Genomic DNA, 16,724 nt, shown 5'->3' with positions numbered 1-16,724 from the left:
CGGGTGCAACCGAAGCTCGTCAATGTGTCCTTTCAGTCCATTACATGGATGGGTGGTACACCCCAAAGAATGGTGGGTGGACCTGGTACACCCCAACTGCAGCACATACATAGAAGGGTTGAAGCAACAATTTAATTGGTGGGTGAGGGAATACACATAAAATTGTTGCTGCAGAAGGGATCTATGGGCAGTAGGAACCACAGGGTTGGGTGTATAAAATCTGGGGGAAAAATGTGTATGGAAATGCAAAATGCTCAACTAGTGGGGCTAGCACCTGGGTAATAGTTGCAGTGGTACCTTGGAATAAGACGGCAACTAAAGGTGGTCCCCATAAGCCCTATAAAAATAATAAGAAAGGAAGGAGCTCACTGGAAAATAAATAAATAAAAAGAATAAAATGGTGTAAAATAAACAGTAATTCAGGTAAGTAATTGTTTCTTCAAAGAAATACTTAAATGTGCTCCTCCCCGATGGCCATAAAAGACCAGATCCAATAACCTGTGCCAGGGATGGACAATTGGGTGCAACGTATACGGGTTTAAAGTGTTCTGCTGGGAGTATGCACAATTCTGTAATATAACACCTGAAAGTACAAGTGCACCAGCATCTGGCACAATTACACACATCTACATGCTGCCACGAGAACTTTCATGCATAACCGAATCTATGGAACTCACTGCTGTGGACAATCGAACCAATGCATTACCCAATTCCATACCAAGTGGTCGAGCTGGTTTGGAAAATACCCCGTTTCTCTGTAAATATTCAATGGACTCATGATATGGACATAAGGACATGAACACTGTAGGGGCAGCTCCAGGCCAAGCAATGCCGAACATGGGTCTTGGAAGCCCAGGCCCTTCATGGAATGAATGTCTTCCAACTAGCTACTAAACTGTCTGCTGATTGTACTTGGACTGATGTAAGCTGTGCCCTCTGGACAGGCCTAATGAATACTCATTCACTTCTTGGTCATATTACTCATGTTGTAGGGATGTTATTCATATTAATTGTATTATCAATCGTATTCATGAGGTGCTGAAGATTATGTGCTGCCGTAGTCTCTCCCCAAAAGCCATACTTGTAAATTCAGCGGCTTACCCCTTTTACAACCCTCCTTCTCTCTCCCCCCGTAGCATGAGCAGTGGACCAAGGTATCAGGCTAACTGGAGCCAGGGCCTCCAGGCCGAGTGCCCCACTGTCTAGTGTGTGGGAAGGAGAGGCGCCTGGGCCCTTCTTTGAAGAGAGTGGGGGAGTGTTGGGATATGTAAGGGTTAAGTAAAGACCTGGGTTATCGCTGGCATGGTATTAGGGAGGAAGGCACAGGCAGACACTGTCTCTTCGCTTAATAGAGTGCTATCCTCTCTCCCTTCCCTTCTGCTTGTTAAGGATAAGCATTGCAGCTGCATAAGAAATGTGGGTGTCTAAAGAATACTCTTTGTGTAAAGTATTATAATCTCCCCCCTTCCTTCCTTTCCCAACTACATAAACGAGCTCAGGTTCAGGGCCCCTTCTTCCCTCCCTGGTGAACTTCTGATTAAGGGAACTTATGGTTACAATTACTGCAAAGAAATGTATCTTCAAGGTACAAATGTCTGTAGAATACGTTTAATGCTGTGAACAGGGGGGGTATAATTATATTCAGTATATAGCTATTACTATTCATTATACTGGCGTTCATATTATCAAATAAGGGTTTTGGGGGTGTTGTAATAAACGTGGGCATTTACATATTAACAAATAAGAGAGCGTGATGTGATTAACTCAGTGACTACTCGACAACTGGGTTGAGGGGAACAAGTACCGCAATAAAGAAGCCCGTCTCCTCAATCCACCTCTATGTCCTCCTGCTCATTCTCTAACATCATCCATTGCAAAATCATGCACTAGAGCATAATGACAAGAAAAGGTGTGTACCAAACTCCACATGGCTGTCTTACATATGTCTGGCAAGGGGCACATCGTCGAGCACAGTGGTAGTTGATGCTTGTGCTTTCGTAGAATGGGCCTTTATCCCACCGGTGGAGAGCATCCTGATAATTGATAAGAGCGTGATGCACCCTGAGACCCACTTCAAGGTTCTCTGGGTACATAGGGCCTGCCCTTTAATTCTCTCCACTATGGCAATAAATAATCTAAGAGACTTCCAGAAGGGCTTTGTCCTTTGAAGATAAAAGGCCAAGGCCCTAAGGACACCGAGGGAGTGAAGCAGTCATTCCTCATGTGAGGCGTGTGGTTTGGGGAAGAAGGTTGGCAAATGTATGGTTGGCTGAAATGGAAGAGAGAAACCACTTTTGATAAGGACAAAGTTTTGCCGCACTTGTATCTATCAAAGAGTGAAAGGGAGGTTTACCATCATGGCTCCCGGTTGGCCAACCCTTTTTGAAGAGAGAATAGCAACCAGCAAAGTGACCTTCATGGAAAGAAGAAAAAAGAAGGAGGCGACCAGTGGTTCAAAGGGAGATTTCATTAAAGACATAAGGACTAGGCTGAGGTCCCACTGCGGAGTGATAGGCTGAATGGGAGGGTATTTACATACAAGGCCTTTCCAGAATTGGGCAAAGAGTGGGTAAAAACCAAATGTCCCTCCAGAGGGTGGAAAGTGCTCATTGCCACCGCGTGCACTCTGATGAAGCTGAGAGCGAGCCCTGAGGCCTTCAGATAGAGGAAATAGTCTAAGAGCATCAGGATGCACACAGCTTAGGGGGCAAGACCCTTCTGTCTAGGCACGTTTCACTTTTGGAACCTTTAGCTTGGTAGAATCGTTTTGTGGAGTCCTTTCAGCTACTGGAGAGGACATCTTGTACTGCCGACGAATATTCTCATGCTAGTGGAGGCGTCCATCCAAAAACCAAGCGTGAAACATCAGGTGAAGCGTCTGTGGATCAGGATGTCTGAGTCTGCCATTATGTTGTGTGAGCAGTTCTGGAAATGATGGCATGGGAGTGGAGGATGATTCAACATGCGGAGAACCAGAGGAAATCAGAATGGCGAGATCAGAATGGCCATCACCCTCTCCCACTGGAGTTTGTGAAGGATGTGTGGTAAGAATGGTAGGGGAGGGAAGGCATAGTTGATACCATCTGACCAGTCGACAATCAAGGCATTGCCCTATGAGTGGGCACTGAATCCTCCCTTTGAGTGGTACTGAATGTACTTGGGGTCAGTGTGCGATGCAAAGAGCTCCCTGACCAGTTTCCCACTGACCAAAATGCCCACAATTGCCGTATCATGCAGTTCCCCATTTTTGATTGGTTGCAAAGTTCCTGCTGAGTGCTTCAGCAAATCACATTCTGGGTGCCTGGTAGGCAGGACACTGACAAGAGGATACGGTGCACTGCTTCCATGCACAGTGCTGAGGATCTTGTGCCTCCTTGCTTGTTTGTTTATGTAGTAAATCATAGTTGTGTTGTTCAACATGACGAGAATGGATGGACAGTAAAAATGCATGGCATGACTTGCATACTGCCCAAACTTCCAGGACATTGATGTGCATCCTGGCTTCTTGAGCAGTCCAAGTTCTTTGTGTTATGTGATCTCCCATGTGGGCTCCTCAGCTGTTAAGGTCTCTCTCAGTGAGGATGGGAGGAAGGGCATTCTGGAGCAGACTTGGAGTGGGTCTTTCCACCATGAGAGGTAGGAGATGACTTCTGGTGGGATGGTGAGAACGGTGTCCAGGCGCTGGTGCATGGGAGAAAATAGGGTCTTTGCAGCCATAGTTGTAGACAGCAGAAGCACAGACAAGCGAAGACCATGACATACGTGCACACTGCCACGTGGCCAAGAAGGGAAAGGCAAGTTCTTAGGAGCTGGATGTCACTGAAGTGATTTGGCACATAAGCATGTGCAGAGGTCGAGTTGATGCATGCTCCAACGAACTCCAGGGACTGTGTAGGGTTCAAAATCAATTGCTAGACATTCATACTCACCCCTAGGGAGGAAAGGAGGAGGAGTTTGGACATAGATTCCCAAGCTTCCTTTCTGGATTATGCCACCAGCATCCAGTCATCTAGGTAAGGGAAGACAAGGGACTCCTTGCCATTGGAGGTGAGCCACTTCCAGAGAGAAAAAACTTTTGTGAAGACTTGTGGAGCAGCAGTAAGTCCAAAAGGGAGGACTCTGTATTGGAAGTGTCAAGGACCAGTGAACCTCAGGAACCATCTGCAGATTGAGTGAATGTCAACATGGAAGTAGGCGTCTTGCATATCGAGAGCCGTAAACCACATGCCTTTTTCTAGCAAAGTAATGATGGCTGCAAGCATCATCATGAGGAACTTCAGCTTGCAGATGGAATGGTATCCATCTCACTTTCTTCTTGGGCACCAGGAGATATTTGGAATAGAACCACATGCCCTGAAAGGCTGTAGGGACTGGTTCTACTGCTCCTCTCTGCTGCAGGGAGTTCACCTCTAGGGTAAGAGTACTGTCATGAGAATGATCCCTGAAACAGGATAAGGGCAAGGTATGTGGAGGAGATAGTGTCAAACTAGATCGTATAGCTGTGTCGAACAACATCCAGGACCCATTTGTCTGTTATTGCGCTCCATAGAAAGATTGAGATGGCCCCCAAAGCGGATGGTTGGCAAGAGCATTGGGTGCAAAGTGGTTGATGGCTCTCTAGATGCACTCAGAAATATCGCTTATGTGAAAAGTGGGTGTGCTGTATGGAGGACTGCACCAGCAGACCAGCCGAACGAGATCTGTGGACCTTCAGGTGCTTTTGTGGAGGTTCTTAGGCACGTTGGTGGTGGAACTGGAGAGTTCTACAGTGTTGTATAGGCAGTAAAATTTTCGTTTTGGCATATATATAGGGTGGCTCTAGAGTCTTTCAGTGAATCATCTGTCTTCTGATTAAAGAGGTGCAATTCATCAAAAGGGAGGCCCTCAATTGTGCTCTGTACTTTTCCAGGGAAGCCTGAGGAATGTTGCCAGAATTCCCTCCTCATGACTATTCCAGTCACCATGGTACGCGAATCAACCGCAGCCTGAAATATGGTCCTAGAGATCAACTTGCCCTCCTCCAAACTAGCTTGGAAGTGGGCACAATCCTGCTGAGGTAGTTTATCTGCAAAATCCACCATCCGTCCATAATTCAAAAAGTCATATTTGGTCATCTGCATTGGGTAGTTCGACTATGGAACTGGAGGCTGGCCAAGGAAAAGACCTTTCTGCCCATAAAGTTTAACCTCTTGCCCTCCTTGTCAGAGATGGTGGAGTGTGGATGCTGCTGCTTGGCCCACTCCGTAGCAGCCTGGGTCAACAGGGAATTAGACGGAGGATGTGAGAACAGAAACTCAAGACTCCTTGGGGGGGGGGAAAAACAGTACCTTTTTTCCATCCCCTCTGGGCTACAGGGCACATGTGGCCAGGGTATGCCACACAGTGCGCAACAGTTGGAGAATAGCATTGTTGGTTCAGCCACTCTAGCCAATACCAATGCATGCAAGATATCTAGTAGTTGGTGCTGACTCTCCTGCACCTCCTCCAATGGGATCTGAAGAGCATTAGCAGCTCCTGAAATTGATGATAGTTGTCTGGGGGAGAGGAGGGCATCGACAACACAGCCACCTCTCACGACAATGAGGGGAAATTCCTCCAGATCCGTCATTACGGTCAGAGCTGAGCTGACTGGCACATTAGGAGCCAGGGTTGGACTCAATGAACAACAGAGTGGTGAGACAGGAGATTTCTCATGGGTTGAGCAAGATGGTTTTGAAGGTAAATACTGGGGCCATGAGCTCCAATAAGGCCAATCTGGTTGATCCTGCTGTTGCTGTAGCAGTGCCCATGGAACCAGTTACCAGTGGCTCCTGGGCTGAAGGAAAGGAGGATACTGCCATGGTGGCGTCAGAACCCTCCAATCCCTTTGGAATGGAAGCAGTGGACCATGTGTAGTACCTGAATCCTCAGACTTGGAGGAACCAGAGTCCTGTACGAATGGGGGTGCTGATGGAACAGGGTGTGTTGTAGGAGCATGACCAGAATGCGACAGATCCAACATAGAAGAGGGGCCTTTTTAGCAGGCAAATGGAATGGAACATGTGGAGACCTCATCCGTTCTAGGACATACAGATCATGAAGCCCAGGAGCACATGGGTGGGTGGGGTTGGGGTGTTGTTCCCTGGCCAGGATCCAACTGCCAGCCCAGGGTGACCTCCATGATGAACTTCCCAAGGCGTAGGGCCTGGCCTTCCTGGGTGCAGGCAGAGATGGAGAGGCAGACAGTGCACCTGGACGTGACACGGGCTTCTCCAAAGCAGTACAGACAGCATTGTGCTCATCGCTGAGCGAAAACGAGTGAGGGCAGGAAGCGCAGACTTTGAATCCTGGTGTCTTCTGCATAATCCAGTACTCCAGATACAGGTGCTTGGGGGACAGGGGGTTGGTTTGGCAGGAAACCGCCAAAGCAGCATCCCAAAGTCCTTAATCCTATAAAAATTACTACAAACACTAAAACTACTACTACTACTACAAAAAAAACAACCAGTTAAATCCCAACTATGTACAAGAATAAAAACAATTTTTCTGGAAAGTTTGTCACCAAGGACTAGAGAAAAGCGGAAGCTCCAACTCAGACCACGCAGTGGTGAGAAGGAATTGAAGACATGATCAGTCCACTTGCCCTTTATCATCTCAGGCAAATCCACAATGTGATACAAAGCCACATGCACCAATGGACACTACTACTTCAAAAAGCTCCAGTTCTGGGCCCACGGAGCATTTGCACAACCCTCAATGGAATACAATAGGGACCATCACTCGAAGAAAAAGGTACCATTTTGCAGCTGGATGTGGCCTTTCAGTGTGAAATCAAGCGATACTCAAACCCACAACTTTCACTGCAGTTGAGCATCTTAACCACTCAGCAACTGCACCTTGCACTATGGAACTGCAAAGTATCATCATAGCATATGTTTGGTCATGAAGGTTTATTTAGGGGTTTTCATTATATCCCAAACATTTAACAGCTTATACATTTCTAAAATAAATCCTTTATGGCTGATATTTTTAATGCTTACTCTCGGTCCAAAAGTGAGTGTTCTCCTCCTCTTTTTAATGTTTGAGTCAATTCTTTTAAGTCATTTTGAGGGCAAATAAGTTATTCTTACACTGAGCAGAGTGAGACTTTTTTTTGCCCACAACTCTAAATGATTTACTATTTAGACTACAGAAGAACAAATAAATTGCTTTCTAAATGCAAATTTCATAGTTTTTAATGCCAGAAGAAGAAACCACTGGGATCATTAATCTGACCTAGAATTTCACGAAACCCATAACTTGCAGTTCAACTATAGCACTTTTTGTTATTGTTGTTTTTTAAGATTTGCAGATTTTATCTCGATCTTAAGATCAAGATTGGATGAAGAATCCACCAATGCCCTAGGAAAGCTGCTCCAAGGTTTAATGACTCTCTGTTAAAAATCTCCACCTTAGTTGTAATCTGAATTTGTCTAGCTTCAATTTCCAGCCACTGGGTTTTACACCTTCATCTGATCAAGAGCCCTTTTTTATCCAATTTCTGCTCCCCACATAAGTATTTATAGACCATCATCAAGTCATCTCTTAACATTCTGTATGTGAAGATAAATAGATTAATATGTCTATGCTACAAGTGCTACATAGGCACAGCTTTAGCATAGACACTTGCTACAGTGAAGTAAGGGGTTTTCCCAACATTGTAGTAAAATCCTTCCCTCAAGAGGCAGCAGCTAGGTCAACACAATTCTTCTATCAACCTAACAGGGTCTATATTCTATAAAAGTGTCTAAACCATGAATTTTTCACATCCCTGAGCAACATTGCTAGGTTGACCTAAGTTTTATGTCTGTAGACCAGGCCTCATCTTCAGTAATCTTACTGTAATCCAGGCCCCAAATAATTCCTGTAGCTCTTTTCTGGACTCATCACAAATTGTCAACATCTTTTTTGAAATATGGACGCCAGATTGGGACATAATATCCTAGTAATGGTCTCACTAATGCTGTATACATTGGTAATAACACCTTTTTATGTCTATTTGATATTCTGCTACTTATAAGGGAATTGCATTTATTTTCTTAGCCACCACACTGGGACTTCAAATTCAGCTGGGTTACCAGCCATGAAACTTAAGTCTTTTTCTTAGTCACTTCTTTTCAAAATACAAGGTGCAAGCCCAGCCCATAAACAGCCCAGAATCTAAGATGGGAAACAACATATGAAGAGGGTATGGTGGAAAAGATGTGGGGGGGGAAATAAAGAAAATCACTTTTTAAAATAAAGCATCAGTGATTCCCCTGGCTTCCCAGACAGCCAGTATTAGTGGCATACTTGGGGGCGAAATGTGAACGCAAGAATAGTGGCCTTACAATCTAGCTCAGGGAAAGCACTCTGTGCATAAAGGAACAGCATAAGAGAATGAAGACATTTCCACGTGCAGTGGACATACCTGTGGCTGAGGCTGTCACTGGAAGAGAAGAGAGCAACGTGATAAGAATCAGAGTTGGTAAGTAAGAAGAAGATGAATTGTGATGAGTCTTGCAGGGAAGGACAAGAAACCTGAGCTTGATATGGTGGGACACAGGAAACCAAAGGAGGGATTTAAGGGGGTAAGGATTGATGCCAAGAAAGATGGATTTCACAGCCACGATTGTAAACAACGGAGGTGATGCCAAGGAGACCAAGGAATAGGAGATTGTAGTAACCACGATACAAAATGATGAGACAAGAAGTTCCAGTGGTGCGGACAGAAAGACATGTCAGCTATTATAAATGCTACGGAGTAAAAATTGGCAAGATTTGTACATGGCTTGGATCTGGGGTACGAATAAATCAAGGATGTATCAAGGTTACAGAGCTGAAAGAAAAGGTGTATGGTTGTGACTTCAATAAGGACATCAGGAGGATAGGAAAAGAGATAGGAAAGATGAGGTAATAAGAAAGGTATTAAAATGAATATTAACATCACTCATAATAAGATTTTTATTAAATGGCAGCACTTTTAAAACTAATAAAAGGAAATACTTTTTAAAAAAACATCGGAAACTCACTGCCACATTACTGAGATCAAGAGATCAGAATTTAAATAAAAGGATTAGACACTTGTATGGACTATGAGAATATCTACTATTACATTAGTTATATATATATTTTTAAATGGGGATTTAAAATCTGATGCTCTCGGGCATAAGACAACCATTAACTGGCAGAGTTAGGAAGAAACTTCCACAAAGGTCAGGTTATTCCCTTTCCAGCAGTTTGAAACTCTCAGAAATTATGGAAGAAGTTTTAATTAAATTAAGCAATCTCTACTCATTCCAGATTAATGTTCAGTGAAAGATTGCAGATGACACAAAAACTGGGGGAGAGTTAAATAATGAAGAGGGCAGGTCACTGACCTGTCACTTGGTAAACTAGGCACAAACAAACAATACACATTTTAATATGGCTCACTGTAAATGTATGTATTTGGGAACGAAGAATGCAGGCTATACTTACAGGAGGGGGCCCTCTATCCTGGGAAGCAGCAATGCTGAAAAAGACTTTAGGTTCATGGCAGATAATCAGCTGAACATGAGCTCCCAGTGTGATGATGTGGCCAAAAGAGCTAATGCGATCCTAGGATGCATAAATGGCAAACTAGAGAAGAAGCAGGGAGGTTATTTTCTCTCTGTATTTGGCACTGGTGGGACCACTGCTGGAGTACTGTGTCCAATTTTGGTGCCCACAATTCAAGAAGGATGTTGATAAATTGGAGAACGTTCACAGAAAAGCCATAAGAATGATTAATGGCTAAGAAAACATTCCTTATAGTGATACAATGAAAGAGCAGAATTTATTTAGCTTAACAAAGAGACAGTTAAGGGGTGACTTGATCACAAGCTATAAGTACCTACATGGGGAACAACTACACTCCACATCCAAGTAGGAGGAAGGAGAGAGGTAGGGAACTCCCTATTTCACATAAGCCTCTGGCTAGTAAGTGTTTTATAAATATGCATGTTCAACCACCATTCTCTGTGTGCTAGAAGAAAGAACATGTAAGCCTGTCTTTTCCCTTCAGATGATCCCAGCTGAGGTATTCACAACGCTAACACCAGAGTCCTAGTGTGGGGGGAGGATGGTCTCAATAATCTACCTCTCGTCCATCATCCACATTTGGAATTCTCTCTCCATCATGATTACTCTAGCACTTTCCCCAAGGAGCAACAGAATTCTGCTGCCCACAAGAGTCTAAATGGCAAATCTGAAACTAACCAGTCTGGTATATTTCACTATACTGGGAGTAGCAATAAAACCATCAATAAGAGAAACAAGTTTTTGTATCTAGGTATTGATATCAATTTAATTTGTACAGTATATGTATTTGGGGAAAAGTATCAGTGTGCTATTTTAAAAATCACCAGGTGACTAATGTGAGTCAGGTTTATTAATATGGTACAGGAAACAGGTTCTATGACAGGGGTAGGCAACCTATGGCACGTGTGCCAAAGACAGCACGCAAACTGATTTTCAGTGGCACTCACGCTGCCTGGGTCTTGACCTGGGTCCGGGGGGCTCTGCATTTTAATTTACTTTTAAATGAAACTTCTTAAATATTTTAAAAACCTTATTTACTTTACATACAACAATAGTTTAGTTATATATTATAGACTTATAGAAAAAGACCTTCTAAAAATGTTAAAATGTATTACTGGCACACGAAACCTTAAATTAGAGTAAATAAAGGAAGTCTCGGCACACTAATTCTGAAAGGTTGCAGACCCCTGTTCTATACGATACCAGTCTCCAAAGAGCAGTCCTGTACAGCCCCATGTAACATTCACCTTATGCAGAAGGTGTGCTCCCCAAGTCACATCCCTAAAGCCATCTTTTTATACCCTACCTATTCACCTGTTAAAGGTACTATATAAGTCACCTGAAACAGGATTTAATTAATTAGCTTTACCTTGTTTGTTTCTGGTACCATGGTGTACCCTTTGTCTTTTCTTCTGAAACCATGTACTCCAGGTCATGATGCACCCTTATCTTTGTTCTGAGCAAATGCATTTCAGGTACTAAGGAGAGTGAAGGCACCTCCTAGGTTCCTATAGGGAATTTCTGTTGCCATGAAGAAATAATCACATGTCCTATACTTATAGTTTTCCTAGCTACTCAAGCCAAGGTTTACTTCAGCATACATTTACAGGATTATAACAAAGGTACAAGCCAATCTAAGATACATAACTGCTATACTACTGCTTAATAATAGCCAGACACATATATTGTGGGTAGTATTATCAGCATAATATATAGGTATGCTAGCCAGGGTACATCAGTCAACAAGCCCAAGCAGAATATGTCAAAATAGAACATGGTATTTTTTTTTTCAGCATCACAATTTTGTGTGAATGACTGTTGAAGTCCTGAATTGTGATATGCTGCTCTCTTCAGACCTTTTTGTTTATAACAATAATGCTCAAGAAGTCACTACCCAGTCTTTTCTGAATAAGTACCTAGTATGAAATACTATAAAAGGCATACCCTGTTTTGTGAAACCTTAAAAATTTAGCTCAAATTAGCTTTAAAAGTTCTACCCACAAAGTTTGCCAATTTACCACAATATTACTATTTGAACATTTGATGTCAGTGAGAGTTCATACCCATTTTGTACTTATTCAGCCTCTCACAATGCTCAGGCTTTTTAGAAGTTTGTTTTACTATCATGCTAAATTTCAGATATAATCCCTGATACTATATAGAGGACAATGCAACAATTTTGATCACACTGTCATCCTAATATCTATCTAAATACACTGATTTTTTTAAACACGTTCAAAAGATGACTTTAGTTAAACTTACTGTCTTATCCTCCTGTTTCTGCAGCCATATTACCATCACAGTTAAACGAGTTTCTTCCATTTTGAACACTACTAGTTTGAGAGTAATTCCTTGCACTTAACACAAGAAGTACCACTGTGATCAGTAATCTCTCTCAAACTAGAATTTTTTAATAACCATCATTTCTCATTTTCAGTATTACTACTTTGTTAAATACACTTGTTTCCTTTTTCTAGATACTTCTACTTTTGCAGAGTTTAAGACCAACTTGTTCTTATGCCAAGAAATGAATATCCATTCAGCACTCTATTTGAATAATGCATCAGAATATATGTACGGCTTTGACACATGCTGCAGTAGCACCACCATTAAATACCATATTTTATAGAATTAGAACAACACTGAGTGGTGACATATTAAGTCAAAAATGGTGTAGGTGGTCTACTTCTAAGAGATCAAATGTACTTTTAAGTAAATCCAATTTTTGACACTTCATGGCTAAGGTGGGAGTGTGAATGGGGGGGGAAGTTATTAGTCCCCCTGGAAGTATCAAGAATTTTTAAAATTGTCTTACTTGTGAGACTGTTTCCAGAGAACCAGAAATCTGAGAATTCTCAGTAACTGAGCAAGTAAATAAAGGAAGTCACTAGACCTACCGCCTTCTTTACAAGCATGAAAGATACCTAGGGCAGTTTGTATGATCTACTGACAATTAACAAGGTGCAACCTAAAGATGAAACACTTCACAAAACACCTTTTTCAACAACAACAAAAAACAGATTCAAGCTACAACTAAACAGCCTTGTCTGCTGGCATCTTCAGAGGGTTGACGCTATGGAGTGATAACAAGAAGCTTGAGCCGAGGCCTAGCATGATTATGGGGAGGTTTTTTTGGGTACTGCACCTGGCAAACATGCAGCCTGTCACTGCCCGAAGGGGAAGGTGGGGCCGTTTCCCTGGTTTCTGCTTGAACAATGGAACAGGAACCTACCGGGGGGAAGGGATCGGGCTCTGCTCATCATCCTCTTCCCGGGGCCGGCCAAGTCTCCTGCAATGCTAGGCCCGTCATTGTCCTGGGCACACGGGACTCGCCCGCCACCAGAGCCGCAGGAGCGAGCTGCCCAGGGTGGCCCCGTGGGGCCATGGCGGTCTCGCGGGCTCAGGACATGCCCGGAACAGAGTTCAGGGACACAGGAAGAGTCAGCGCCGCCGGCTAACGCTGCCACGGCCCCGCCCCCGCCTTCACCCGGAGCCCGGCCTCAGCCGCTCCCGAGTCCCGCTGTGCCGCCCCCGGGACCCGCGGGCAGCGAGCGCCCCCCGCCGAGTGCGGGGTCGGGCCGCCCCGGCTACCAGCAGGGAGCCTGTCTGCCAGAGCGGCCCCGCCCTGCCCCTCACAGCCCAGCAGCCCCGGGGGTGGGCAGCCGCCCGCACCGCTCACCCAGGGCCCAGCCCCGGCCCAGCCCCTCCCTCACCAGGTGTCGCCCTTGCGCAGGGCGGTTTTGAGCAGCGCCGCAACGTCCGAGCGCTGGGTCTCCAGATCCGCCGCGCCTCCCTCCGCCATCTTCTCCCCCCGGCGACAGCGGCGGCGGCGGCGGCGGCGGCAGCAGCAGGGGCAGGAGCGAGCCGCGCTGCATGCTGGGAGTGACGCAACCAGGGAGTCGCCCTCCCCTCGCAACACCAACCCGAAGGCGGGGACAAGAGGGGAGACCTCCGCGAGCTGGCGGCTCGGGAGCCGCTGCTGCCCCCTAGCGGGCGGGAGGTCTCTCAGCTCCGCTCCGCGTTGGGCGGCGGCGCGCCCCGCTGGTACCACCCTGGGGGCTCCCGCCTCGGCCTGGCCCTAGCCCCGTGGCCTCGGGACCCGCTGCCCTCCGGAGCCCCGTTCCTGGGCCACAGGAGGGCGGGGCGAGGCGCCCATCGAGTCCCTGGGCGGCTGGAGAAGGCGAGAGGGGAAGGGCGGGCAGAGGCGGGGAGCGCGCTGTGACTGCAAAACCAGCCCCTACCCCTGGCGAGCGAGCGAGCGAGCGCAGCCCTTGGCAAGCCCGGCGAGAGTGCAGCGCTAAAGGGCGGGGAGGGAGAGCTGCCTGCCTGCCGCCCTAAAGCGTCCACGGCCAGGGTTTCCCCCAGGAATTGAAAGGGGGAGGGGTGTTCGAATTTAGCGGGGGGCAGGGTGGTGAGGGGTGAGACTGTGAGGGTGAGGGTGGGCTCTAGGGCACCACAGTAAAAACTGAAAAATGTTTAATGATCATTTTATTAGATTTAACTCCTGCTTTAAAATCATCACACAAATTAAAGTTGGTTACTCAAGTCTTCTATGAAGCACTATATCTTCCTCCTTCGGTTTCTTGTTATAATTTTGCACAGCTCTGTTAATGAACTTCTTGAATGCAGCGTGTTCATCTTTGGTGGCATCTCATGTGTCCCGTACTTCCATTCCTTCAAGTGATATGCTTATTAGTTCATTCATAGGATCAGGCAGAAGGCGACTTCTTTCAGAACACAAAATTCTATTCAATGATGAAAAAGAAACTGTAGCTGTTGTGACTGGGAGTAGCAAGAGATGGATTCCTACTTCTTTCATCCCAGGAAACAGCACAAAGATCGGGTTGAGCCACTAGTGATGATAAAAAGAAGTTGAAGTCTAATCTTCATTCATTCATCTTATGATATTCCACTCTGTGTTCAAATTCTTTAGTCTGTCCTGAGCACGTGGCGGCCCCATTGCTGGCAGTGCCTCACTCCACTCAACTGTCAGTGTTTTATAGGACAGGGATCTGTAAAAGCTACTTAGAGGTTGAGTAGAATCTAGAAGTCACTGTTTTAGATTTTTAAGAATCAAGTCTGTGTACTTTTTCAGTTGCCTTAACAAACACTTCTTGTCCTCTTCACTTAAGGATTCAATATAAATGCCATCATTAGTCAACTTCTGGACAGAAGTCTTTGCTTCTTCCAGTACTTTTTTGATGGATAGCTCTCTGGTTTGTCCAAATGTAGCTTCTATTGCTGATCTACTATTGTTGTAGCAGATGCCTGGATGGCGTTGTTTAATTGACCCAAGTGGTTTCAACAGTACACTTACAAGAGAGAGAATGGCAATAGTCTTCTCTGAACATAGTAGCAAAAGTAATCCACCAGCCTCACTACTTAGATCCATCCTATCTTGGTAGATACTTTCCAAAGCCAGTAATAATGGCTGGCATAATTTTAAGACAACAGCCAAGGATCGCTCATGAGAAAGCCAGAGGGTTTTCCCAGGTTGGACTAATTTGAACTTCAGTCCCAGTGCATCTTCTATATTTTCCAAGATATTCAGTTTTTTTGGACTCTTGCTGAAAAAAGAATATAATGAAGACATTAAATTTATAGCCCTTTTAATGTCTTTTGAAGAGTCTGCAGCTCGTACTAGCGCTAGTTGGAGTGGCTAGATGGCCTCTGCAGTGTGTATAGGAGAGATTAGGGTTACACTTTTCTCCGAGCAAAGCTTGTACTCCACCATGTCTTCCAGCTCTATCAAATGCACAAGCAGCCATCTGTCTGGGGTCTAATTGACAAGCATTTAACTCTTCTAAGATGTGGGTTGTCACAGATGCAGCAAATGTGTTTTTATAACTTGAACATCTAGAAATGCATCTACTGGCCTACCACTGACCTCAAGATAACGTACACAGTGACTTAATACTTGATGCCCATTTGCACTGGTGCATTCATCAGCCATGTATGCATATTTTCTGAATGTGGTGGGAGAGTTTTTCACTTTTTCAACTGTTGAGTCTTTCACTGTTGCACCACATGCTTCTAGCCTATCAGTTGAGTTTCTTGCAGAAAGATAGCAAGCATTTGCTGGTCTTGTTCGGAACCAGTGTTCAGCTTCAGGATGAACAAGTGACAATGCACTTAACATTGGCCTCCAGTTTGTAGTGTGTGGTATCTCCTGCTTAAATAGAAAGTATGATGCCACAGCTATGTTTGTTCACATGAACTGTGTTGTGTCTCCAGCATTCTTAACAGCCTCATTGACACTCACCGGTGTTGTCCTTGGTCAGTGGAGACTCAGAGTTCAGAGGTGCTTTCACATGAGTTCACCTCCCAGGTGGGGGGCAAGAAGGCACCTTGCTCGTTCCTCCAGCTGCTCACTGTTTGCTCTGGCCACTGTTGTTCATTGTGCCACCGTTCACTCCATCGCTCTGTTGCCAATGGCCCTGCGCCATCACCTTCTGCTGCCTCCTGCCACTGTGACCTCTGCTAGGTTGTCTCTTGAGGTTCCACCCAGCTCTCAGTGATTTCAGCTGAGCTCTCAGTGGGGGAACCTCGCTGCTAGTGCAGACTGGGCCGTCTCTTCCACAGAAACACTGTCCCACAGCAGATTTAAGTACTTAGATTCTAATTATCAGTGATTTCAACCTTAGTGATCACTTAACAAAACAAAATACTATCTATGGAGCCTAATCAGCTCTGTCTTTAAACAGCGGAGAGTGGCAGGTCAAATAGTACCATCAAGCAAAACACCTGTCCCCACCCTCTTTCTTGATGCCTTCAATCAGCACAGGATAAGTACAGTTCTACTACCCTTTATTCATTCAATAAGATTAACAACATTTCATTACCGCCCACATTCAAGTGTTTTGTAACCCAACCCCAGCCAAAATCTATCACTTGGGCAACACAGCTCTGTTTGCTGGATACCTAGGTAGATTAGGCGTGAATGTAAATACAATCTGGTCCTGAAGCCTTTCCCCCCAGCCCCCAGCTCATCACTAGCTGTCAGGGAGAGCTCATTTAGACTTTGCTTACAAATCATAATTTGAAATTATTAAATTGGTCAACATCACCGACATGAATGCACTGACATTGTCATAAAAAACAACAGCTGTATAAGGAAGCTAGTCTATGTTAATACTTTTCAAATCTATTGTACTTTTTCAGATACA

The 16,724-nt window shown here is 44.9% G+C and overlaps 1 protein-coding gene across 5 annotated transcripts in view; it reads right to left on the bottom strand.

The window, feature by feature from the left end:
- The window catches only part of USP15 (ubiquitin specific peptidase 15), a 154,476-nt gene extending 141,061 nt beyond the window's left edge, over positions 1-13,415 (bottom strand). For 2 of the 5 annotated variants that reach the window (XM_045032858.1, XM_045032892.1), the window contains exon 1: positions 13,272-13,415. In XM_045032858.1, the coding sequence (XP_044888793.1) occupies positions 13,272-13,360 (89 nt within the window). In that variant the 5' untranslated portion in view covers positions 13,361-13,415. Of the gene's footprint in view, positions 1-12,790; positions 12,954-13,271 lie in introns of those variants that run through there. The other 3 variants (XM_045032836.1, XM_045032842.1, XM_045032850.1) reach the window with 2 other exon arrangements.
- Between the last annotated feature and the right edge of the window lie 3,309 nt (positions 13,416-16,724).

The sequence above is a fragment of the Mauremys mutica genome, chromosome 1, assembly GCF_020497125.1.
Source record: "Mauremys mutica isolate MM-2020 ecotype Southern chromosome 1, ASM2049712v1, whole genome shotgun sequence".
Taxonomy (NCBI): Eukaryota; Metazoa; Chordata; order Testudines; family Geoemydidae; genus Mauremys; species Mauremys mutica.
Note: the sequence above shows the minus strand (reverse complement) of the source record. Positions and strands in the feature narration are given on the sequence as shown.